The sequence below is a fragment of the Zonotrichia leucophrys genome, chromosome 1 (genome assembly GCF_028769735.1).
Source record: "Zonotrichia leucophrys gambelii isolate GWCS_2022_RI chromosome 1, RI_Zleu_2.0, whole genome shotgun sequence".
Classification (NCBI taxonomy): domain Eukaryota; kingdom Metazoa; phylum Chordata; class Aves; order Passeriformes; family Passerellidae; genus Zonotrichia; species Zonotrichia leucophrys.
The window spans coordinates 2,750,894-2,775,800 of record NC_088169.1 but is presented as its reverse complement, the minus strand read 5'-3'; the positions used below and the strand labels follow the sequence as shown (position 1 = coordinate 2,775,800).

General features: G+C 40.3%; 1 protein-coding gene across 1 annotated transcript in view; it reads left to right on the top strand.

Moving 5' to 3' along the window:
- Positions 1 to 5,518: 5,518 nt before the first annotated feature.
- HLCS (holocarboxylase synthetase) overlaps positions 5,519 to 24,907 on the top strand; it is a 190,146-nt gene continuing 170,757 nt past the window's right edge. The window contains exons 1-3 of the mRNA XM_064705190.1: positions 5,519 to 5,716; positions 10,711 to 10,863; positions 21,038 to 21,200. Of these exons, the coding sequence (XP_064561260.1) occupies positions 5,525 to 5,716; positions 10,711 to 10,863; positions 21,038 to 21,200 (508 nt within the window). The 5' untranslated portion in view covers positions 5,519 to 5,524. The remainder of the gene's footprint in view (positions 5,717 to 10,710; positions 10,864 to 21,037; positions 21,201 to 24,907) is intronic.

Below are 24,907 nucleotides of genomic sequence, written 5' to 3'. Positions count from 1 at the left end.
TTGGATCAGGGACTGGTTTTGCCTGTTCTGCTTTGATTCTGTTTCCTCATTTCCTCATGAACTTTTCCAAGGCAGGGGAACCTCAGAAATTGTGAGAAATGTGTATTTTATGATTGGCTTTTTGCAAAAGTTAAAATGAATATTATAGGTGTTGTGTTAGAAAGTGATGCTGTATGGATTCTCTTAAGTAGTGTGTTAAATAGAGTTTTAGGTTCTATAAAAATGTTAAAATAGAAACTATGCTGTGTAAGATAGTTTTCTTAAAAGAGAGGAATGAGGTACTCCCACCGAGACAGCAGCCACAGGACACCTAAATCCTTCAGAGAAAGAGAATTTATTGCTCCATTATCAGGAGAAATGAAATTCTTCCCACCTCCTCAGCCCTGAAGAGCTGTCAGGATTCAGAGGAAGAAGCTGACACTGCCCAGCCAGAATCCTGTGTTTGAATGGAATTTATGCATCATGGATGAGGTGTGTGAATATGCAACAGGCTGTTGTTTTTAAGGGTTAATCCTCTGTTAACGTGGGGCCTTTTTGGGGTTATTTTGCCCACAAAGAAGAACCTGGACTGTCCATAACTCTTTCTTTCTATTGTCTCATATTGTCCTAATCCTAATTATTCAAATCATTATTACTGTAATTCTATTACTATTTTTATAGCCATTTTATTACTATTAAACATTAAAAATTCGACAAACACGGATCGGTGTTATTCCCAGCCACCAGGCACTGCTCCCTGTGGGGCTGAGTGCCCTCCATGGCACAGCAGGGTTGGCAGCACCGCCCCTCCTGCCTGTGCCAAGGGTGCCCAGAGCCCTGAGCTGCCCAGGACAGTGAATCCCAGAGCTCAGAGCTCCCCCAGGACAGTGAATCCCAGAGCTCAGAGCTCCCCCAGGACAGTGAATCCCAGAGCTCAGAGCTCCCCCAGGACAGTGAATCCCAGAGCCCTGAGCTCTGTCAGGACAGTGAATCCCAGAGCTCAGAGCTGCCCAGGACAGTGAATCCCAGAGCTCAGAGCTCCCCCAGGACAGTGAATCCCAGAGCCCTGAGCTGCCCAGGACAGTGAATCCCAGAGCCCAGAGCTCCCTCAGGACAGTGAATCCCAGAGCCCTGAGCTCCCCCAGGACAGTGAATCCCAGAGCTCCCCCAGGACAGTGAATCCCAGAGCTGCCCAGGACAGTGAATCCCAGAGCTCAGAGCTGCCCAGGACAGTGAATCCCAGAGCTCAGAGCTCCCCCAGGACAGTGAATCCCAGAGCTGCCCAGGACAGTGAATCCCAGAGCTCAGAGCTGCCCAGGACAGTGAATCCCAGAGCTCTGCCAGGACAGTGAATCCCAGAGCTCCCTCAGGACAGTGAATCCCAGAGCTCTGAGCTCCCCCAGGACAGTGAATCCCAGAGCCCTGAGCTCTGCCAGGACAGTGAATCCCAGAGCCCTGAGCTCCCTCAGGACAGTGAATCCCAGAGCTGCCCAGGACAGTGAATCCCAGAGCCCTGTGCTCCCTTTGGGCATTGTTTGCTCTCTCTGGGTGTGCCCTGCCAGCACTGGCACTGCCTGCACAGGGTGAGGGCACACAATGAGCAGGGTGAGCTGTCAGGTGTGGGCTCTGGAGATTTGTTCCTCTCTGGGCAGGGCAGGACGTGGCAGCAGCACGAGGTTGGTGTGGAAAATGCTGATTTTATGATTGGGTTTTGGCAAATATTCAAATTAATGTTATATGTGTTATGTTAGAAAGTGATGCTGTATTCGTTTTCTTAAGTGGTGTGTTAAATACAGTTTTAGGTTATAACATAAGGTTAAAATAGAAACTCTGCTATGTGAGATACTTTTTTTAAAAGAGAGGAATCAGGTATTTGCACCGAGACAGCAGCCACAGGACACCTAAATCCTTCAGAGAAAGAGAATTTATTGCTCCATTATCAGGAGAAATGAAGTTCTTCCCACCTCCTCAGCCCTGAAGAGCTGTCAGGATTAAGAGGAAGAAGCTGACACTGCCCAGCCAGAATCCTGTGTTTGAATGGAATTTATGCACCGTGTGTGAGGTGTGTGAATATGCAACAGGCTGTTGTTTTTAAGGGTTAATCCTCTGCTAACGTGGGTCATTCTTTGGGCTATTTTGCTCAGAGAAAGGTACCTGGACTGTCCTTGACTCTTTGTTGTCATATATTGTTCTAATCCTAATTGTCCAAAGCTTTATTAGTCTAATTATATTGCTATTTCTAAAACTATTTAATTTACTAATTAACCAATAACATTCTACAAACAAGTGATTGGTTCTTTTCACAGCAATCAGAAAGTGCTCCTTGTGGAGCAATACATTGTCTTTCTCTGAAAGATTTCAGAGATTTCATTATCAGAACAAACCAATTTCTTCCCAACTTGCTCAGATGTCAGGATTCAGAGGAAGAAGCTGACACTGCCCAGCCAGAATCCTGTGTTTGAATGGAATTTATGCACCATGTGTGAGCTGTATGAATATGCAACTGGTTATTGTTTTTAAGGGTTAATCCTCTGTTAATGTGGGGCCTTTTTGGGGTTATTTTGCCCAGAAAGAGGTACCTGGACCATCCATAACTCTTTGTTTTTATTGTCTCATATTGTCCTAATCCTAATTATTCAAATTATTATTACTGTAATTATATTACTATTTTTATAACCATTTGATTACTATTAAACTTGCATATTCACACACCTCACACACGATGCACAAATTCCATTCAAACACAGGATTCTGGCTGGGCAGTGTCAGCTTCTTCCTTCATTTCTTCTGATAATGGAGCAATAAATCCTTTTTCTCTGAAAGATTCAGGTGTCCTGTGGCTGCTATCTCACTGTGAGTCCTTTCTTTAGAAAAAAAAAATCTTAAACAGCATAGTTTCTATTTTAACATTATTTTATAACCTAAAACTATATTTAACACACTACCTAAAATTAACACATTGATTAAATTATCACTTTCTAACATAACACATTTAATATTCATTTTAATATTTGCCAAAAGCCAATCATAAAATACACATTTTTCACACTGAACATCCCCTGGCACAACTTAAAACCATTTCCTCTCCTCCTTTCACTTGAAATGTGAGAGCAATTTGTTCCTTGTTTATCTCCTGCTAGAGATATACAGTTAGGGATGCAATTGTTATTTTAAAATACCCATTGCACTGAATTTCCAAGCGCAGGACAAGACCTTGGGTTCAGAATAATAAAGATAAAAAGGTTGTGGCTTCCTGCCCAACTTGTTCAGGAAACAAGAGTCACATATCTGTCAGTGCAGGTGTTGGCTTCTTTCTTGTGGCCTTGCATTTTGCATCTTTTTTTAATTTTCTCTTTTCCCTCACACACCAAGTGTCTGCAGGGATCAGACTGATCCACACCTTCCTTTCCCACAGCTCTGTTGTGATTCACTTCCCTAGAAAATACAGAAAATATTTGATAACTTTAGTGCATAAATATATCGGAGGAGTAAAGGAGAATTTGCTGTCTGTTGTGTATTCTGGAGGAGCAATTTGTGTTTGCAGCACACAAATCCTGCAGTTTGATTCCCTGCCAGGCTGTTCCTCACCCTGAGGTCATTTGGTGAATCCGATGAATTGGATTTATTTATATATATTATATAAATAAATATATTTATATTTATTTATATTATTATATAAATACATTTCTGGCTGGAATGAAATGCATCCATCTGTGGCTTTGGTGGCTGCAGGAATGGGAACTGGGGACATTCTCCTGGTCCTGTGTGGGACACAAAAGGGAATTCTGTGCCTTTAGGGCACCATCAATCTGGGAACAAGGTCAGGTAGCAGTATCAAGTAAATTCTGAGCAAGATGAGATCCTTTTGTGAAAAATGGGTATTTTATGATTGGCTTTTCACAAATATTAAAATGAATATTATATGTGTTGTGTTAGAAAGTGATGCTGTATTGGTTTTCTGGAGTAATGTGTTAAATATATTTTAGGTTATAACATAATGTTAAAATAGAAACCATGCTATAGAAGATACTTTTTTGAAAAGAAAGGATTCACAGTTGATAGCAGCCACAGGGCACGTAAATCTTTCAGAGAATTTATTGCTCCATTATCAGGAGAAATGAACTTCTTCCTGCCTCACTCAGCCCTGAAGAGCTGTCAGGATTCAGAGGAAGAAGCTGACACTGCCCTGACAGAATCCTGTGTTTGAATGGAATTTATGCATCATGTGTGAGGTGTGTGAATATGCAACAGGTTATTGTTTTTAAGGGTTAATCCTCTGCTAATGTGGGTCCATTTTGGGGTTATTTTGCCCAGAAAGAGGTACCTGGACTGTCTGTAACTCTTTGTTTTTATTGCCTCATATTGCACTAATCCTAATTGTCCAAATTTTAATTACTCTAATTATATTACTTATATACTTATATAAGTATATATATATATATATATATACTTATATATATATATTATATACTTATAATATATATATATATTATATACTTATATTATTATATTATATTTTTTATAACAATTTTATTAGTATTAAAAATCTAAAATTAAAAAAAAAAAAAAACAAACACGTGATTGGCGTTTTTCACACTTTCCTGTTGTCCATCAGGACAGTTTGAGCTTTGGAGAAGCAGATTTATCCTGGGCTCTATCACAAGTGGTGGGAGCAGCAGGTGAGGGGGGAATTCTGTCCCTGAGCCCCTCAGGTGATTTCCCACCTGCAGAGCTGCCCCAGCCAGGGAGGAGCTGGAGCTGCTGCAGAGCCCAGAGGAGGCTCCAGGATGGGCAGAGGATGGAGCAGCTCTGCTGGCAGGAAAGGCTGGCACAGCTGGCATTGCTCACCTGCACAGGAGAAGCTTTGGGCTGAGCTCAGGGCGGCCTTGCAGGGCCTGGAGGAGCCCCAGGAAAGCTGGAGAGAGACAATTGCCAGGGGATGCAGGGACAGCACACAGGGAATGGCTGCACACTGAAAAATTACAGGTTTAGATCAGATATTAGGAAGAATTTCCTCCCTGTGAGGGTGGGCTGGGGCTGGGATGGAATTCCCAGAGCAGCTGTGGCTGCCCCTGGATCCCTGGCAGTGCCCAAGGCCAGGGGGGTGGAGCTGGATGAGCTTTAAGTTCCTTTTCACCACAACCATTCTGCCATTCCCAGAGACGCCGAGTCGTGGCGCCGGCGGTGAGAGAAAACTTCGCCTGTTCCTGCCCCTCTTCCTCCTCCAGAGCACGCCTACAACTAAGTCGTTACAAAGACACAACGCCCCGAGCCGCTTTGAGCGATTTTGAGCGCTCTTTATTCCTTTCTACACCTCGTTCCACCGCAGAACTCCGCGTTCCCCTCAGCGCTCGGCCGTGAGGGCGCCTGCGCCTCACGCTGAGGGGAGGAGGAGGGGAGAGACGCGGCGCTGCCAAGGGGGCGGGGCTCCGCGCGCGCCAGCCCCCTCCAGCCAATCAGCGCCGCGGCCGCCACCCGCCCTCCCTGACGCACGGCTCTGCCATTGGCCGGGGCGGGCGGCGGGGGGCGTGGCCGCGCGCCCGCCATGCTGATCACGCTGTGCTACCTGTACCTGTGGGCGCGCTGGGGGCCGCGCTCGGCCGCGCTCGTCCGCAGCACCGTGCGGAGGCTGCACCGCTCCCGCTGCTCCTTCACCTTCTGCGCCCGCCAGCCGCACCCCGACGAGCGCGTCTGCCTCCGCGTCGGCGGCAAGGTGTTCTGCACCGGCGAGGCGCAGGTAGAGCCGCGGGGATGCGCGGGGAACCGCGGCGGTTGCCGCGGTAACGGGGATGCGGCGCGGTTGCCGCGGTAACGGGGATGCGCATCCCGGCCCCGCGGGGATGGGGCTGAGGTTTGGTTCTGGGCATTGGTGGCGGGTAGGGGTTTGGGATTGGGGAAAACAACGCGCGGAGGGAATTCCCAGGTGGGAATTCCCAGGGGGGAGGAGGAGGGGACAGCCGGGTGGTCGCTTTGGTGGGAAATGTTAGTTCGGGTGTGGGTCCCTCTCCTCGCTGCTTGCCGGAGCTTGCTGGAGTAGGAAATGGGCTGAGAGATGCTCTGTGTGCTACAAATATGCATTTGTGTATGTATATATGTGTATATATGTATATATGTATATATGTATATATGTATATATGTATATATATGTATGTGCATGTATATATATATAGGAAAGAAGAAATATATATATATAGGAAATGCATATATAGGAATAGGAAATGGGCTGAGAGATGCTCTGTGTGCTCCAAATACGTATTTGTATGTGTATACATATGTGTAACTATATATAGGAAATAGGAGATGTATATACATGGGAATGTATATATTTAGGAAATGTGTGTATATATAGGAATAGGAAATGGGTTGAGGGATGCTCTGTGTCCTACAAATGTGTATTTGTATGTGTGAATATATACATATGCATACAAATAGGAAATGTATGTAAAGGAAATGTATATATAGAAATAGGAAACAGATATATAGGAATAGGAAATGGGCTGAGAGATACTCTGTGTGCTACAAACGTGTATTTGTGTGTATATATGTATATAAATATAGGAAATGGGAAATATAGGAATGTATATATAGGAAATAGGAAAAAGATATACATAGGAAATATATAGATATATAGGAAATGTATATATATAGGAATAGGAAATGGGCTGAGGGATGCTCTGTGTGCTACAAACGTGTATTTGTATGTCTACACATATATATACACATCTATATATACATATATATATATAGGAAATAGGAAATATATACATTTCTCTGGGCACCTGTGCCAGGGCCTGCCCTCCCTCCCAGGGAAGATTTCCCTCCTAATTTCCCATCCAAACCTGCTCACTTCCAGTTTCAGGACATTCCTCCTCGTCCTGTCCCTGGGAAAAGCCTCTTTTCCATTTCAGCAACATGCTTGGAGAACATGGAAGGCTTCAGTCTAAAAATACGTGCTGTGTTTGTGCCCTCAGGAGTCGTGTCAGGGCTTTAAAACTCTGCTGGAATGAGAACTGCAGAGAGAGAGAGAGAGGGCTGGCTGCTTCTCTCCGTGCAAAATGTGGTTCTGAGTGAGGAGAATGAAAAATGAAAATCAGAAAGGAGAAAATCAGAAAGGGGGAGGCTGTGGCAGCCCAGGAGAGTGGAAAATCCCTGAGCTAAACCAGCTCCTGAAGCAAAACTGAAAGCGAGCCTGCTTGAGTCTCAGCGTTAGGGGTGGAGCTGGCACAGCCCCCAGCTAGTCTGAATAATTTAAAATAAATGGTGAATTCTCTGAATGTGGCACCAAATGCCAGGATTGGTGTGGGTGAGGCTCCTCTTGCTCTGTGCTTTTTGCTGCTGTTGGGGTGTGAGTGCTTGGGGGTTGTTTCAGTTCTTGCAGGGGTTTATGGAGCGTGTCAGTGCCCAAAGCAGAGAAGCTTTTTGTAAGTTCAGAGGGTAAAAAGAACATTTGCATTTGAGGGAAAACGAGATTAGAAATGCTGATGGAGTTGGCTCTATTTAAAACAAGGGTTTTTTTTGCTATTTATTAACAGATTATTTCACACTCACGAGCAATGGTGGCAGTCTCAGAATCTTTCCCAGCCAAGTAAAATACCTAATTCACATTCCAATAAAATCAAAACCAAAACAAAGCTGTGTTTAGAGCAGTTCTGCCTCACTTGCCTTGGATTATTGTTCTGTGAGGAGGAGTTCAGCTGATTTCTGCTCTTTGCTCCACTCCTGCTCATTTCTGAAACAGCTTCTCCTCAGCCCTTGCCCTGCCAGCACATTTTTCTCTGTCTGCAGTGCTGTTCATGCAGACTGATTTTATAATCTCAGTTTATTGGGAGCTGGGAAACCCTCTGGGGAATTGCATGAAGTTTGGCACAGACTCAGGGCTGTTATTCAATATATTTTTGTCTTTTTAAAACATGTGGGGACAGCGTTTGAGGATCCCTGTTGTGCTGCTCTGGCTCTGCATCACTGGGGAGCTCTTTGCATCATCTCTGAAGAGATAAAAGGTTAATTCTGATTTTTTTTTGGCTTCTGGGCAGCCAGCAAAGCCCCTCTGCTCTCTCAGTAGCTTGGACTGTGATCAGTAGCTTGCTTAAGACACTGCAAGTTATAAATCATAAACTGCAAAGGGATTTTTTTGGTTTGATCTTTAGCCAGGTGGGATGTTTGAGGTAGTTTAAACTTCCTGAGCTCAGTTCACTTTCCTGTGGGAGAAATCAGTGAAATCAGAGTTTGTTTGAGCAGCTTCTGTGCTCACCAGGGTGGCTGGGTCAGTGAGCTGCCCCCTCAATATTCTGTGTTTTCATTTGGGGTGTGCAGGGATGAAATCCCACATTTGGTGCTGGAATTCAGAGCCACAGGGGAATTATTTTCTGGAATTATTGCAGGTGTGTGCTCGTGGTATGGCAGAAGGGAAATGTGGGAAATAGTGAAGGTAAGAGGATTTTTAGGAAGTTGTGAAGGCACCATGTGTGTTAGAAGTTCACACAAACAAGACAAGACTAAAATATTTTTTTGAGCTTTATTACATCAACCTATTACATAATTAAGACAATCAAAAGATAACAACTCACTTCTTACTAACAACAACCAATTTCTTTGTTACAGAACATTTAAAAATCTTTTTAACCAAAACTTACAGATAATTACTCTAGCTAATCACTAAAACCACACCTGCTTCAAACAATACTTACTTATATATTCCTATTAACAATACACAATTATTAAACTTAAAACCTTCTTCTATCTTACTAAACATATTTTTCTACAGTCTTAAAATCTGTCTTAACCAAACCTAAAACTCAAACTGAGTTGAATTGTCTCAGTTGTTTCATGTTTTGAGTTCTCTCATTGTTTCCTGACCTTGCTTGCTGTGCTATTGTAACTTTTCTACTTTCAGACTTTATAGCTAGCTCTAAGTTCTCTGCCCTTTCTGTTTCTAAAGCCTCCTTTCTCAGCTTTCTAAAAATCTTCTTGCCTTTACTGTTTCCCACAGCAAAATAGTTGTTTCTAATGTTTGCCATTTTTTAAATATGGCAGACAAATGAAGTTCAGCGCAAAATCAATGTAAAAATTAAAAATGGATGTAATGTTTTCCTGAGAAGCTGTGAGGTGTCTCAAATGTGTTTTTTGGTCTGCTCATTCCAGGTTTTGAGCTTTATTTGTTCCTTGCTGAGGGCAAGAGAGGGAATCTTTTGTAATTTAATGAAGAAACTTTTGTTCAATGATCTGCTGAGGGGTGGATAGAACAACATATGGAGAGATTGATTCTGAATGAATTATTTATTTCTATTTTATGAGTTTCATAATGAATGAGGAATTTTGGTGCAGAGGCATGAGAATTCAAAATTCAGTGTGGATGGGAGAGAAGGGGAGGGGAATGAGGGATGCTGCCAGTGGCAAATGTCCCACAGTGTCACAGCTCAGGGGTTTTGTGTTCCCCCCTCTCTTCCTGCAAAGCTGAGAGCTGGAATTTCAGTTGGTTTATAAAAAACCTGCCTTGTTGCTTTCAGTTTTACTTTTAGTGTTCCTTTGTAACGGTTCAGAACTTTATCCCTTCCTTTGTCCCGTGGGGAAAGCGAAATCATCATAAAATAATCATAAAATCATCATAAAATAATCATCACCCTGTTGGAGATTTTTTCAGAAATGGCTTAGAAGGCAGCTGTGAGGAGCAAATTCTCACAGCCTGTTTCTGTGAACAGCAGAAGTTCTCAGGTTGTTTTTAATTACAAGTAAAAGTGACAAACATGAAGGCCTTGAGAACCTTGCATACAACTGCAGAGTTCTCAGGCAGTTTTCTCATGGCAGGTGAATATTCTATCTTTGGCTGTTTTGGGAAAGTAAAAGTAAGTTTTGAGAACACAAATCTTGGTATTGAAAACAAAAGGAGGGGTTGGTGTGTTATCTCTGACCTGTTGTGAGCTCGGGTTTTGCAATATGCATGAACTTAATTAACACGGTTATAAAAAGTGACTGAGTCAATAAACAGAGTTGATGCTGAACCAACAAAGGTGGGTCCTCTCCCTCCACTTCAATATCACCCTTGCTGTACGGCTGGAGGGTCTGATTTGAATTTAAGCTGGGCATAATTTAAAAAGGAATTGTTGAATCAGTTGTGTCCAGGTTTAGAGCAAATTTGGGGAAGAATCCCCCACAGGAGCTCCGGTGGGAAAAGCAGATCCAATCGGCCCCTCCCCCCAACTGGTCCGTGAGGGAAAAAATACCTCCTTGGAGAAAGGTGGAAAAAAACTGTTTATTAAACAATAAAACCAAAACAGTAGCAAAACAATGAGCCCCCTTGCCACTCTGAAAGAGATGACAAACTGAGAAAACCCCGGGTTGAAGCTCAGCTCGCTCAGTCTCTGCTCAGTCCCTCAGTGCTGGAATTGCCGCAGGCCAGGCCCGGCCCGGTGGGTCTCAGGTGGAGCTGCCGGTGCTGCCCTGGGTGTTCAGGCCAGAGCAGCTCCAAGAGATCCAAAGAAAAGGAAAAAAAACCAATCCAGGGAACTTCTTTGCCTCAGCTCGCTAACACTAACTAAAAAGCAAAAGAGGAGCTCTGTCCTGCTGTCTGTCTGCAGACAACACAGTCAGGAGCAGGAATGTGGAGGAGTGAGCGCAGTGTCTGAAAACAAACCGCGCGCTTCTTCTCTCTCCCCCTTCACTCTCTGTAACACTCTTAAAGGTACAAAACTTATTATTTTGTGCAAACTTATTATTGTTTCTTGTTCCTTGCAGTTCCTTGATGACTTGAGCAGGTGGAGCGGGCTGCTGGTGTCTCCCTTTCCCTGCCCTGAGAGGCTGCTGCCCGCGGAGCACATCGCGTTTGTGACCGAGAGCGTTCCCGCTCTCCCGCACCGCCTGCACGGGGCGCCCGACTCCGCCAAGGAGGTGAGGAAATATCCTCGTTTCTGGCATGGAAAAGGAGGACAGAAATTCAATATTCTTGCTTAGAAATGGGTACAAATATTCAATATTCTTGTGTAGAAAGGGGTACAGAAATTCAGTATTATTGTATAGAAAAAGGAGACGCGCATTTAGTATTCTTGCACAGAAAAGGGTGCAGATATTCGATAGTTTGCATAGAAAGGGGGACAGAAATTCAATATTCTTGCTTAGAAATGGGTACAAATATTCAATATTCTTGTGTAGAAAGGGGTACAGATATTCAGTAGTCATAGAAAAGGGGTACAAATATTCAATGTTCTTGTATAGAAAAGGGGTACAGACATTCAGTGTTCTAGTATAGAAAGGGGTACAGATATTCAATATTCCTTCATAGGGAGGGGTACAAATATTCAATATTTTGTATAGAAATGGGTACAAATATTCAATATTCTTGTATAGAAAGGGGGACAGATATTCAATATTCTTGCATAGAAAGGGGTACAAATATTCAATATTCTTACTTAGAAATGGGTACAAATATTCAATATTCTTGTGTAGAAAGGGGTACAGAAATTCAGTGTTATTGTCTAGAAAAGGGAGACGCGCATTTAGTATTCTTGCACAGGGAGGGGTGCAGATATTCAATATTCTTGCATAGAAAGGGGTACAAATATTCAATATTCTTGTGTAGAACGGGGTACAGATATTCAATATTCTTGTGTAGAACGGGGTACAGAAATTCACTATTATTGTATAGAAAAGGGAGACGTGCATTTAGTATTCTTGCACAGGAAGGGGTGCAGATATTCAATATTTTGCATAGAAAGGGAGACAGAAATTCAATATTGTTGCTTAGAAATGGGTACAAATATTCAATATTCTTGTATAGAAAGGAGGTACAGATATTCAGTATTCATAGAAAAGGGGTACAAATATTCAATATTCTTGCATAGAAAGGGGTACAGATATTCAATATTCTTGTATAGAAAGGGGTACAGATATTCAATATTCTTGCGTAGAAACTGGTACAGAAATTCAATATTCTTGCATAAAAAGGAGTGCAGATATTCAGTATTATTGTATAGAAAGGGGGTACAGATATTCAATATTCTTGCATAGAAAGGAGGTACAGATATTCAATATTGTTGCACAGAAAGGGGTACAGACATTCAATGTTCTAGTATAGAAAGGGGTACAGATATTCAATATTCTTGCACAGGAAGGGGTGCAGATATTCAATATTTTGCATAGAATTGGGGAAAGAAATTCAATATTCTTACTTAGAAATGGGTACAAATATTCAATATTCTTGTGTAGAAAGGGGTACAGATATTCAGTATTCATAGAAAAGGGAGACGCGCATTCAGTATTCTTGCACAGGAAGGGGTGCAGATATGCAGTATTTTGCATAGAAAAGGGTACAGATATTCAATGTTCTTGTATAGAAAGGGGTACAAATATTCAATATTCTTGTATAGAAAGGCGTACAGAAATTCAGTATTATTGTCTAGAAAAAGGAGACGTGCATTCAGTATTCTTGCACAGGAAGGGGTGCAGATATTCGATAGTTTGCATAGAAAGGGGTACAGAAATTCAATATTCTTGCTTAGAAATGGGTACAAATATTCAATATTCTTGTGTAGAAAGGGGTACAGAAATTCAGTATTATTGTATAGAAAAGGGAGACGCGCATTCAGTATTCTTGCACAGGAAGGCGTGCAGATATTCAATATTCTTGCTTAGAAATGGGTACAGAAATTCAATATTCTTGCTTAGAAATGGGTACAAATATTCAATATTCTTGTGTAGAAAGGGGTACAGAAATTCAGTATTATTGTCTAGAAAAGGGAGACGTGCATTCAGTATTCTTGCACAGGAAGGGGTGCAGATATTCAGTATTTTGCATAGAAAAGGGGGACAGAAATTCAATATTCTTACTTAGAAATGGGTACAAATATTCAATATTCTTGTATAGAAAGGGGTACAGATATTCAATATTCTTTCATAGAAAAGAGGTACAGATATTCACTATTCTTGTATAGAAAGGCGTTCAAATATTCAATATTCTTGTATAGAAAATGGGTACAGAAATTCAATATTCTTGTGTAGAAAGGGGTACAGAAATTCAGTGTTATTGTCTAGAAAAGGGAGACGCGCATTCAGTATTCTTGCACAGGAAGGGGTGCAGATATTCAATATTTTGCATAGAAAGGAGGTACAGATATTGAATATTCTTGCATAAAAAAGGGTACAGATATTCAATATTCTTGCATAGAAAGGGGTACAGATATTCAATATTCTTGCATAGAAAGGGGTACAGATATTCAATATTCTTGCGTAGAAACTGGTACAGAAATTCAATATTCTTGCATAAAAAGGAGTGCAGATATTCAGTATTATTGTATAGAAAGGAGGTACAGATATTCAATATTTTGCATAGAAAGGAGTACAGAAATTCAATTTTCTTGCATAGAAAAGGGATACAAATATTCAATATTCTTGCATAGAAGGGAGATAGAGATATTCAATATTCTTGTGTAGAAAAGGAGACAGAGATTCAATATTCTTTCATAGAAAAGAGGTACAGAAATTCATTATTCTTGCATAGAAGGGAGGTACAGATATTGAATATTCTTGCATAAAAAAGGGTACAGATATTCAATCTTCTTGTATAGAAGGGGGCACACATATTCAATATTGCATAGAAAGGGGTACAAATATTCAATATTTTGTATAGAAAGGGGTACAGATATTCAATATTCTTGCATAGAAATGAGGTACAGAAATTCAATATTTTGCATAGAAAGGGGTACAGATATTCAGTATTATTGTATAGAAAGGGAGATATTCAATATTCTTGTATAGAAAGGAGATGCTGATATTCAATATTCTTGTATAGAAAGGGGGGCAGATATTCAAAATTCTTGTATAGAAAGGGGTACAGATATTCAATATTCTTGCATAGAAAAGGGATACAAATATTCAATATTCTTGCATAGAAGGGGTACAGATATTCAATATTCTTGCATAGAAAGGCGTTCAAATATTCTGTATTCTTGTATAGAAATGAGGTACAGAAATTCATTATTCTTGCATAGAAAGGAGGTACAGATATTGAATATTCTTGCATAAAAAAGGGTACAGATATTCAATATTCTTGTATAGAAAGGAGGTACAGATATTCAATATTCTTGTATAGAAAAGGGGTACAAATATTCAATATTCTTGCATAGAAAGGGGTACAGAAATTCAATATTCTTGTATAGAAAGGGGGACAGATATTCAGTATTATTGCATGGAAATGGGTACAAATATTCAATATTATTGCATAGAAAGGGGGGACAGATGTTCAGTGTTCTTTCATAGAAAAGGCTTCCAACTATTCAATATTCTTATATAGAAAGGAGGTACAGATATTCAATATTCTTGCATAGAAAGGGGGTAGAAATATCCAATATTTTTGCATAGAAAGGAGGTACAGATATTCAATATTCTTGCATAGAAAGGGGGCACAGATGTGTTGTGATGTTGTGGGGAATAAAGAGGGAATTGCTTCATTCAGATCTCTCAATTCTTAAGCTGTATTTTATGTTTCCAACAGAGCCAGAGACATTTCATTGAGATTTTCAGGAGCATTTTTCCCTGGAGGAATGGGGAGACAGGACACAGGGAATTGTTGGGTTTGTGGGGTTCTTAAAAAGCTGATTTATTATTTTATGATCTATATTATATTATAGAATGGTATACTAACTACACTAAAGAATACAGAAAGGATACAGACAGAATGCTAAAAAGATAATTATGAAAACTGGTGACTTTCTTCAGAGTCCTGACACAGCTTGGCACTGATTGGTCATTGAGTCAAAATAATTTACATGAATCCAATGGGTAATAAATCTCCAAACACATTCCAAAGCAGCAAAAACAGAAAATAAAATAAAATAAGAATTGTTTTCCATTTTCTCTGAGGCTTCCCAGCTTCCCAGGAGAAAAATCCTGGGCGAAGGGATTTTTTCAGAGAATGTGAATGTGACAGGGAAATGGCTCCAAAATGGAAAATTAGGGACAAAATTGAAAATTAGGGACAAAACTGAAAATTAGGGACAAAATTGAAAATTAGGGACAATTTCCCTCCCTGTGAGGGTGGGCAGGGCTGGGATGGAATTCCATCCCTGGATCCCTGGCAGTGCCCAAGGCCAGCTTGGAGCAGCCTGGCACAGTGGAAAAATCCTTCTCCTGCATTTGTAGAGAATTTTCCAAGCAGCATTCAAAGGGGCTTAATTCAATTTGAAACCTTCATTTGAATTTAATTTTATTTTAAACCCTAAAATCAGCATTTCTTCCCTCAAAAGTTTGCATGCAGAACTTTCTGTCAAACTTCCAGAATCCTCCACAAATCCACTTCCTGCCCTGTCCTGGCTGTCCCCAAAGGGCCTCCTGTCACCCTGATTTTCTGCAATCAGGGAATTTCAGGCTCCTTCACCAAAATTCCACATCCTTGGTGTTCCAGATCACACCCACAGGTGCTCATGGCCTGCGTGAGGATCTGTGTAAAAGAATATTTTACTCTTCAAGTTGTTGTTTATTTTTTATCTTATCACAAGTTCTACATTTAGCACACAAAGAGAAGGCAGCAAAAAAGTCACAAAATGTACACTTTCAAGGTCTTTTAAAGCTATTTTATCTAATTAACTCTTAAAATGTGCTTTATTTCTATTTTTCTGCCAATATCTAATTATTTGTCTGCCACACAACATCTGTACTACAACTCTCCCTAACTAATCACTCTGTGCCATCAACACAATGCAAAATAAAGCAGATAAAGAAGAAGAAAAAGATCAAACAACACCCAAAATCCTCTATTTTGTCTTCTCTCCACCTCCATACTAAAAACCCCAAAACTCTGAATTTTTCACCCTGTGATAAACTCTGCTACTCTCTGTTTCCTTGGGGAAAAGCTGCATGAGCTGCTTTGGAAATGATTTTGTTTTCTTGGGTTTGCTTTCATTTTCCTTAGGATGGAAAAATTTTGCATCCTTATGTGAACATTAAATTTGAGAATTAATTTGATTTAGAATGCTCAAAAGTGATAAAAAAATCAAAACTAAAGAGGAAAAGCACTGCTGGTTTATTCTGTTTATTGTTCTTCTGTGCAAACACAAATAAAATTCTCTTAATTTTGGTTAAAACCAGCTCTGGCTGTCACCACATCCAGGGCCTGTGGAACACATTGCTCTGGGGGAATTTCTGGCCAAAAAATCCATTTTTTGTAGGAATATCAGTGATCTGTGGCTGGTGAGAATGAGGGGGGACTCTTGTACACCTGGGCCAGCTCAGGTGGAAGATTTTTATTTTATTTTTATTTTTTTGTCGCAGAAAGATGCATAAAAACACCTGCATTGAAACTCTAATTATCTCTTCCTTTGGAGTTTATTGGGTTTTTTTAATCTTCTTAGGTTTGTATTCATTTTCCTTAGGATGGAAAATTTTGCATACTTATGTGGATAATAATAATAAATTTGATTTGTAAAGCTCAGAAGTGAAGTCCATGGAAAAAATGAAAACTAAAGAGGGAAAGCACTGCTGGTTTATTTTGTATTTTGCTCTTCTGTGTGAACACAGTGAAGTTCTTTTAATTTTGGTTAAAAACCAGCTCTGGCTGTCACCACATCCAGGGCCTGTGGAACACATTGCTCTGGGGGAATTTCTGACCAAAAAATCCATTTTTTGTAGGAATATCAGTGACCTGTGAGAATGAGGGGCACTCAGAAAACAGGAGTTTGAATGATGTCTCATCCCTTGCTAAGAGCTGGCCTTTCCTCCTTTATTCTGACAGAATTTTGATTTGGAATTGCAGCAGGAAAGCTGGGAAATGTTCCCTGAGGGTTTTTGCTCTGCTCTGCCAATGGATTGTTTGTTGCCTGATTTCAGGGTCACAGGTTTTGGCAGATAAAGAAGAAGAAAAAGACCAAACAACACCCAAAATCCTCTATTTTGTCTTCTCTCCACCTCCATACTAAAAACCCAAAACTGCTTCTGTGGGCTCACTTTGTTTACAGCAATAATTACATTTTATATCTGAGATTTTTTACTTGGAGAAGAAACATCAAGAGCATCAACAGAACTTCCTGACAGCCTCCAGGTGTGGGTGTTGCCTGTTTTTGGGTAGGATAAATATGTTTAAATAATCTGTAAATCCTTCACCCTCCACCCCGGGCAGCGCCATTGAAGCTGGGACACCTCTGGTGTCACAGAGCTGGGCTTTCACCCTCAAGTTCAAAGTGATAAAACCCCACACTCTGCTCCCCTTTTCCTCTTGGAAAGGGAATTTTTTCACTGAGGATTAACAGAAATCATGGAGCAGAAGATACCCAGCCAGGTTTTTGTTAGATATCTGAGCATTCTGCAGCACAAACCCAGTCCTCTTCTTTTTAAACAAAACTAGGGGGAGATGTTGTAGTGTGTTGAAATGTCCTGTTTTAGACTTCCAGCTCCTGGGTCCCTTCCCAGGTGTGCCAGTACCCGTCTCCCTTCCCCCCTCGCCCCTTGCTGAGTGAGTCCTGTCAATCAGGCTTAACATTCCAGCAAGGCGTCGTGTGATTGGTTGGATTCAAGGGATGCCCCTCAGGCCTGGGGGTCATTGGCCTGTCTGGGTGTCAGGGCCCCGCCCCCCCCACCTGGTTGGTGGCTCACCTGTCCCCTCCCCAGCCCCTGAGCTTAAAAGGTGAGTCCGGCCATGTGCTCAGATTCTGTTGGAGGTCTCCCCAAGATTGAGGCCTCTGTAACCATGGAATAAACCACTGCATATAACCCTCCGGCAGAATCCCTCCTTTTTTCTCTTCACCTTCACCTGAAGCCTCTTCCTGAGGTAACGGTGTTCCTAACAAGCCTGGCCTTGTTTAGTGCCCAGCTGAAACCACCAGCAAGCTAAAGGTGTCTCTGGGGTGATACAGCACAGCAGCAGCGAGGGTCAGACTGGCCCAGGCACAATCTAACTGCTGATATTGGGATTCATATTCCAATAGATATCCAAACGCCAGAAATAGAAATATGGATTGGGAGCTCACCTGCAGAGCTGCCCCAGCCAGGGAGGAGCTGGAGCTGCTGCAGAGCCCAGAGGAGGCTCCAGGATGGGCAGAGGATGGAGCAGCTCTGCTGGCAGGAAAGGCTGGCACAGCTGGCATTGCTCACCTGCACAGGAGAAGCTTTGGGCTGAGCTCAGGGCGGCCTTGCAGGGCCTGGAGGAGCCCCAGGAAAGCTGGAGAGAGACAATTGCCAGGGGATGCAGGGACAGCACACAGGGAATGGCTGCACACTGAAAAATTACAGGTTTAGATCAGATATTAGGAACAATTTCCTCCCTGTGAGGGTGGGGAGAAGCTGGAATAGAATTCCCAGTTCAGCTGGGGCTGCCCCTGGGTCCCTGGCAGTGCCCAAGGCCTGGTTGGAGCAGCCTGAGGTGTCCCTGCCATGGCAGGGGAAGAATGAGATAATTTTAAAGTTTCCTCCCACCCAAACCATTCTGGGATCCTGTGACTGAATGGTCTCATTGGGTTTGTTGATTATTAACCAGAAATTCTCTGAGAAGAATTTCAGAGAGAATTTGAGCCAGAACCGTTGGGGTTGTTTGTTCTGTCCTCCTGTTCCCTTGGGAAACACCACAACACCAAAAGCTGCAGCTGGATTCCCTTGCTGGTGTGTAAACCATTTATTTAATTGCAGTAAATAAAAAGGTAAATTTATGATGGTCTGCTTATGAACAAGTGCAATAACTGACAGCTCACCCTCAGTTTTTCCTTCCTTCAATCAGTGTTTTACATCTGGTGTGTGGGGATGAAAAGCTGAACCTCATGGAAGTGTCCAAGTGAGGGAAGCTGCTCTGAGGGAGTTGCACTTTGTCTCCCCATGTTTTGGAACATGGCAAAGGCCGAATTTGTGATTTTTTTAGGTCATGAAATCAGGTTTCTAAAAATTCTTTCGTGGGAGAACAAGTGGTTTGTGTATCCATTTGTACCTCCTACTTGTGCAATGTTTCTTTCCTGGAAAAAGGAGTTTTTGATGTAGATAAAGATCTTCAACCTTTGTGGTTTAGTTAATGCTTCTAATTTTTATTTTTTAAATAAAATTTTATAAATATATATAGTTTAATAAATATTTTTAATTAAAATGAGGAGTTTAAGATTTGAGGAGTTTAAGATTTGAGGAGTTTATGATTTGAGGCCTGTGAGATTTGAGGCCTGCGAGATTTCCCCACATTTCCCCAGCCTGAGCTCTTTGTCCCTCATCACAACCTCTCAAATGGCTGAAGAGTTTTTGAGTTTCTTGTAAAAAATGCACCATCATCACACGTGTTGAAATATGAATATATATAACTTAATAAATATTTTTAATTAAAATGAGGAGTTTGAGATTTGAGGAGTTTAAGATTTGAGGCCTGTGAGATTTGAGGCCTGCGAGATTTCCCCACATTTCCCCAGCCTGAGCTCTTTGTCCCTCACCACAACCTCTCCAATGGCTGAAGAGTTTTTGAGTTTCTTGTAAAAAATGCACCATCATCACACGTGTTGAAATATAAATATATATAATTTAATAAATATTTTTAATTAAAATGAGGAGCTTAAGATTGAAGAGTTTAAGATTTGAGGAGTTTAAGATTTGAGGCCTGCGAGATTTCCCCACATTTTCCCAGCCTGAGCTCTTTGTCCCTCACCACAACCTCTCAAATGGCTGAAGAGTTTTTGAGTTTCTTGTAAAAAATGCACCATCATCACACGTGTTGAAATATAAATATATATAATTTAATAAATATTTTTAATTAAAATTAGGAGTTTAAGATTTGAGGAGTTTAAGATTTGAGGCCTGTGAGATTTGAGGCCTGTGAGATTTCCCCACATTTCCCCAGCCTGAGCTCTTTGTCCCTCACCACAACCTCTCCAATGGCTGAAGAGTTTTTGAGTTTCTTGTAAAAAATGCACCATCATCACACGTGTTGAAATATAAATATATATAATTTAATAAATATTTTTAATTAAAATGAGGAGTTTGAGATTTGAGGAGTTTAAGATTTGAGGCCTGTGAGATTTGAGGCCTGCGAGATTTCCCCAGCCTGAGCTCTTTGTCCCTCACCACAACCTCTCAAATGGCTGAAGAGTTTTTGAGTTTCTTGTAAAAAATGCACCATCATCACACGTGTTGAAATATAAATATATATAATTTAATATAATTTAATAAATATTTTTAATTAAAATGAGGAGTTTAAGATTTGAGGAGTTTAAGATTTGAGGCCTGTGAGATTTGAGGCCTGCGAGATTTCCCCATATTTCCCAAGCCTGAGCTCTTTGTCCCTCACCACAACCTGTCCAATGGCTGAAGAGTTTTTGAGTTTCTTGTAAAAAATGGACCATCATCACACGTGTTGAAATATAAATATATATAATTTAATAAATATTTTTAATTAAAATGAGGAGTTTAAGATTTGAGGCCTGTGAGATTTGAGGCCTGCGAGATTTCCCCAGCCTGAGCTCTTTGTCCCTCACCACAATCTCTCAAATGGCTGAAGAATTTTTGAGTTTCTTGTAAAAAATGCACCATCATCACACGTGTTGAAAGCAGAATGCTAAATGTGGTCACTAATTAACTTATTAATTTATGATACAATGAATTTTTAAAATATATCTGCCCACTTTTTACCACTGCTGCATGTAAATGTCCCCTCTGCAGAGCTTAACTTGAATTTTTTAATTAATCTAATCTACCTGCAGCCCTGATTCCAAATGCACTCAGAATTGACTTGGGGATGAAGAATTCCCTGGGAATGGCAAAGGAAGAAATTCATTCCAGCTGTGGATGCACCTTGTAGTTAAACCCTTGTAGTTTAATTTTGTTCTTTTTATCAGCGTTCTTGCTTGGAGTTGGTGCTGAAGGAAACAAATTCAAAGAGAATTTTTCTTACAGCTCTGCTGCATTTTTCTTGCTTGGAACTTTTAGAGCCTTGATCTTTGGGAATGATTCCTTGCTGTGGATATTTTTCTTTTCTATCAGGGCTCAATCTTTGCAAACCCCTGTCAGTAAATTACTCAATTCTGCAGTTCCTCTTGCAAACTCACAATATTTTTGTTACTTAGGGATTTCTCCATCATTTTCCCCAACTGAAAGCCGTGCATGTGCTCTGTTCTAGATTGTCAAGTGGTCAGAGTTTTGTTCACCCTTGGCCTATAAAGCTGGGGAACCTTTTCAGTTCATGGCTGCAGCCAGTGTAGATAATTTCAGTAGCCTGGGCATAGCGTTCCTGGAGGACAGGCTGCACATGGAGAACGGGATGGTGCCACACAGCATTGTTTGTAAGTACCCTCATCCTCTTCATACCCTGATTTATCATTATTTCAGCACTTTGGGCATCGCTTTTTATACCTACCTGAAAAATTTGCCTTTTTTTTGGCAGTGTTTTCTTCCTGATGGGATTCCAGGTTGATCCCTCTGTAGCTCTGCTTTGATTTTGGAGGATTTGGAATGGTTTGGGTTGGAAGGAACCTTAAAAATTATCCATTCCCACCCCCTTCTTCTATCCCAGAATGCTTTCAGAAGTTAGAAAATAATTTCTTTAAATCTTCTCTGTTAGATTAAGAAATCTATTTTTAAAAATCCGAACTGGAAGTTTTTAGGCAAATGTTCTTTTTTTTTAATATATTTTAAATTAACATCTATTCAAAGCTGAACATGGATGGAGAACAATTTGGGGTGGGATTTTTTTGCCCTTTTTTTAATGGGGTTTGTATTTGCTTTGCTGTTTTATTTAATGTAGATCACAGTGCACAGGCAGAAATGAAGGAATGACAAAATCAACAACATTTAGCTGAAGTGCAGGAGTTTTTTATACCTACCTGAAAAATCTGCTTTTTTTTTTGGTAGTATTTTTCTTCCTGGGATTCCAGGTTGATCCCTCTGTAGCTCTGCTTTGATTTTGGAGGATTTGGAATGGTTTGGGTTGGAAGGAACCTTAAAAATTATCCCTTCCCACCCCCTTCTTCTATCCCACAATGCTTTCAGAAGTTAGAAAATACTTTCTTTAAATCTTCTCTGTTAGCTTAACAAATCCATTAAAAAAATCCAAAATTGGAAGTTTTTAGGCAAATATTCTCATTTTTGTAATATTAGAAATTTAAGTATATTCAAAGCTGAATATGGATGGAGAACAATTTGGGGTGGGATTTTTTAGGCTTTTTTAATGGGGTTTGTTTTTGCTTTGCTGATTTTTTAACATAGATCACAGTGCACAGGCAGAAATGAAGGAATGACAAAATCAACAACATTTAGCTGAAGTGCAGGAGTTTTTTATACCTACCTGAAAAATTTGCTTTTTTCTGTAGCTTTGCTTTAATTTTGGAGGATTTGGGTTGGAAGGAACCTTAAAAATTATCCATTCCCACCCCCTTCTTCTATCCCAGAATGCTTTCAGAAGTTAGAAAATAATTTCTTTAAATCTTCTCTGTTAGATTAAGAAATCTATTTAAAAAAATCCAAAATTGGAAGTTTTTAGGCAAATGTTCTCTTTTTTTTCATATTTGAAATTAAAGTGTATTCAAAGCTGAATATGGATGGAGAACAATTTGGGGTGGGATTTTTTTGCCCTTTTTTTAATGGGGTTTGTATTTGCTTTGCTGTTTTATTTAGTGTAGATCACAGTGCACAGGCAGAAATGAAGGAATGACAAAATCAACAACATTTAGCTGAAGTGCAGGAGTTTTTTACACCTACCTGAAAAATCTGCCTTTTTTTTGGCAGTGTTTTCTTCCTGATGGGATTCCAGGTTGATCCCTCTGTAGCTCTGCTTTGATTTTGGAGGATTTGGAATGGTTTGGGTTGGAAGGAACCTTAAAAATTATCCCTTCCCAACACCCTTTTCTATCCCACAATGCTTTCAGCAGTTAGAAAATAATTTCTTTAAATCTTGTCTGTTAGCTTAACAAATCTATTTTTGAAAATCCAAACTGGAAGTTTTTAGGCAAATGTTCTTTTTTTTTTTTAATATATTTTAAATTAACATCTATTCAAAGCTGAATATGGATGGAGAACAATTTGGGGTGGGATTTTTTTGCCCTTTTTTTAATGGGGTTTGTATTTGCTTTGCTGTTTTATTTAATTAATGTAGATCACAGTGCACAGGCAGAAATGAAGGAATGACAAAATCAACAACATTTAGCTCAAGTGCAGGAGTTTTTTATGCCTACCTGAAAAAATTTACCTTTTTTTGGCAGTGTTTTCTTCCTGGGATTCCAGGTTGATCCCTCTGTAGCTCTGCTTTGATTTTGGAGGATTTGGAATGGTTTGGGTTGGAAGGAACCTTAAAAATTATCAATTCCCAAACCTTGCTGTGGCCTGGGACAATTCCACTATCCCAGGGTGCTCCAAACCAGAAGTTAGAAAATAATTTCTTTAAATCTTCTCTGTTAGATTAACAAATCTATTTTTAAAAATCCAAACTGAAAGTTTTTAGGCAAATGTTCTCATTTTTTTTCATATTTGAAATTAAAGTGTATTAAAGCTGAACATGGATTGAGAACAATTTGGGGTGGGATTTTTTAGGCTTTTTTAATGGGGTTTGTTTTTGCTTTGCTGATTTTTTTAACATAGATCACAGTGCACAGACAGAATTGAAGGAATGACAAAATCAACAACATTTAGCTGAAGTGCAGGAGCTTTTTATACCTACCTGAAAAAATTTGCTTTTTTTCTGTAGCTTTGCTTTAATTTTGGAGGATTTGGGTTGGAAGGAACCTTAAAAATTATCCATTCCCACCCCCTTCTTCTATCCCACAATGCTTTCAGAAGTTAGAAAATACTTTCTTTAAATCTTCTCTGTTAGATTAACAAATCTATTTTTGAAAATCCAAGCTGAAAGTTTTTAGGCAAATGTTCTTTTTTTTTAATATATTTGAAATTAAAGTGTATTAAAGCTGAACATGGATTGAGAACAATTTTGGGTGGGATTTTTTTGCCCTTTTTTTTATGGGGTTTGTATTTGCTTTGCTGTTTTATTTAATTAATGTAGATCACAGTGCACAGGCAGAAATGAAGGAATGACAAAATCAACAACATTTAGCTGAGGTGCAAGAGGACAGGAATATTCTCCCAAAAGATTCTGATGGGAAATTCTGTCTCTTTTGGTGCTGTTCTCTATAAATATTCCCCCAAGGAAGGCTGGAAGCTGAGGGTGTCCCATTCAGTCCCTTTTTAAAATGTTTTAAAATGTTCCTTTTGCTCCCAGAGCTGTGTGGGAGCAGCTGGGGGAGGCTCTGGGTGGAATAACAGAGGTTGGAAACTCTGAAATTCCCTTGGGATATCAAAAAAAAAAATGAGAAATCTTGCTCAAATCTTGCTTCAAATCTGCTCCAAAGGGGATGCAGTTTGATAATAAGGAAAGGGATTAACAAAATTTTGTTAATCAGGTTTCTCCCTGGATTAAAAGCACAATAAATTGGTTTGGTTGTGTGTGAGAGGGGAAGGGTTCAGGAAAATGTTTCAGGTTTAGCCTTGAAGCCCTCCCTTGTGGTGAGGGTTTTTTCTCTCCTCTTTGCTCTGCACATTTCTTGCTGGCAATAATCATCTTTGCTCTTCTCATCTCACTTTATTTGCTCTGAGTTATCTTCACATTTCTGTCATTTTCAGGGGGAAAGGGGAATTTTTAACGGTTCTTGTTTTCCTGTTTTCCCTTGGATTCTCAGCTCCCGGATCTTGCTGTGCTGGATCTCTCTGCCTTTCTGCAGACTGAAATCTGTTCAAATCTCTTTTTACTCCCTTTTCTTGTGCCAAAACTTTATCTGCAGCCTTCAGCAGTGCAAGGACCGTGGTTCAATATCTGCCTTACCCAACACCATCGCTGTATTAGCTTATTTCAAAACAGTTTATTTCAAAACAGCAGCACTTTTAAACCCTGCCCTCCTTAGAAAAGCTGTATTTTTCCAGAGGTATTTCCTTTCCTTTCCTTTCCTTTCCTTTCCTTTCCTTTCCTTTCCTTTCCTTTCCTTTCCTTTCCTTTCCTTTCCTTTCC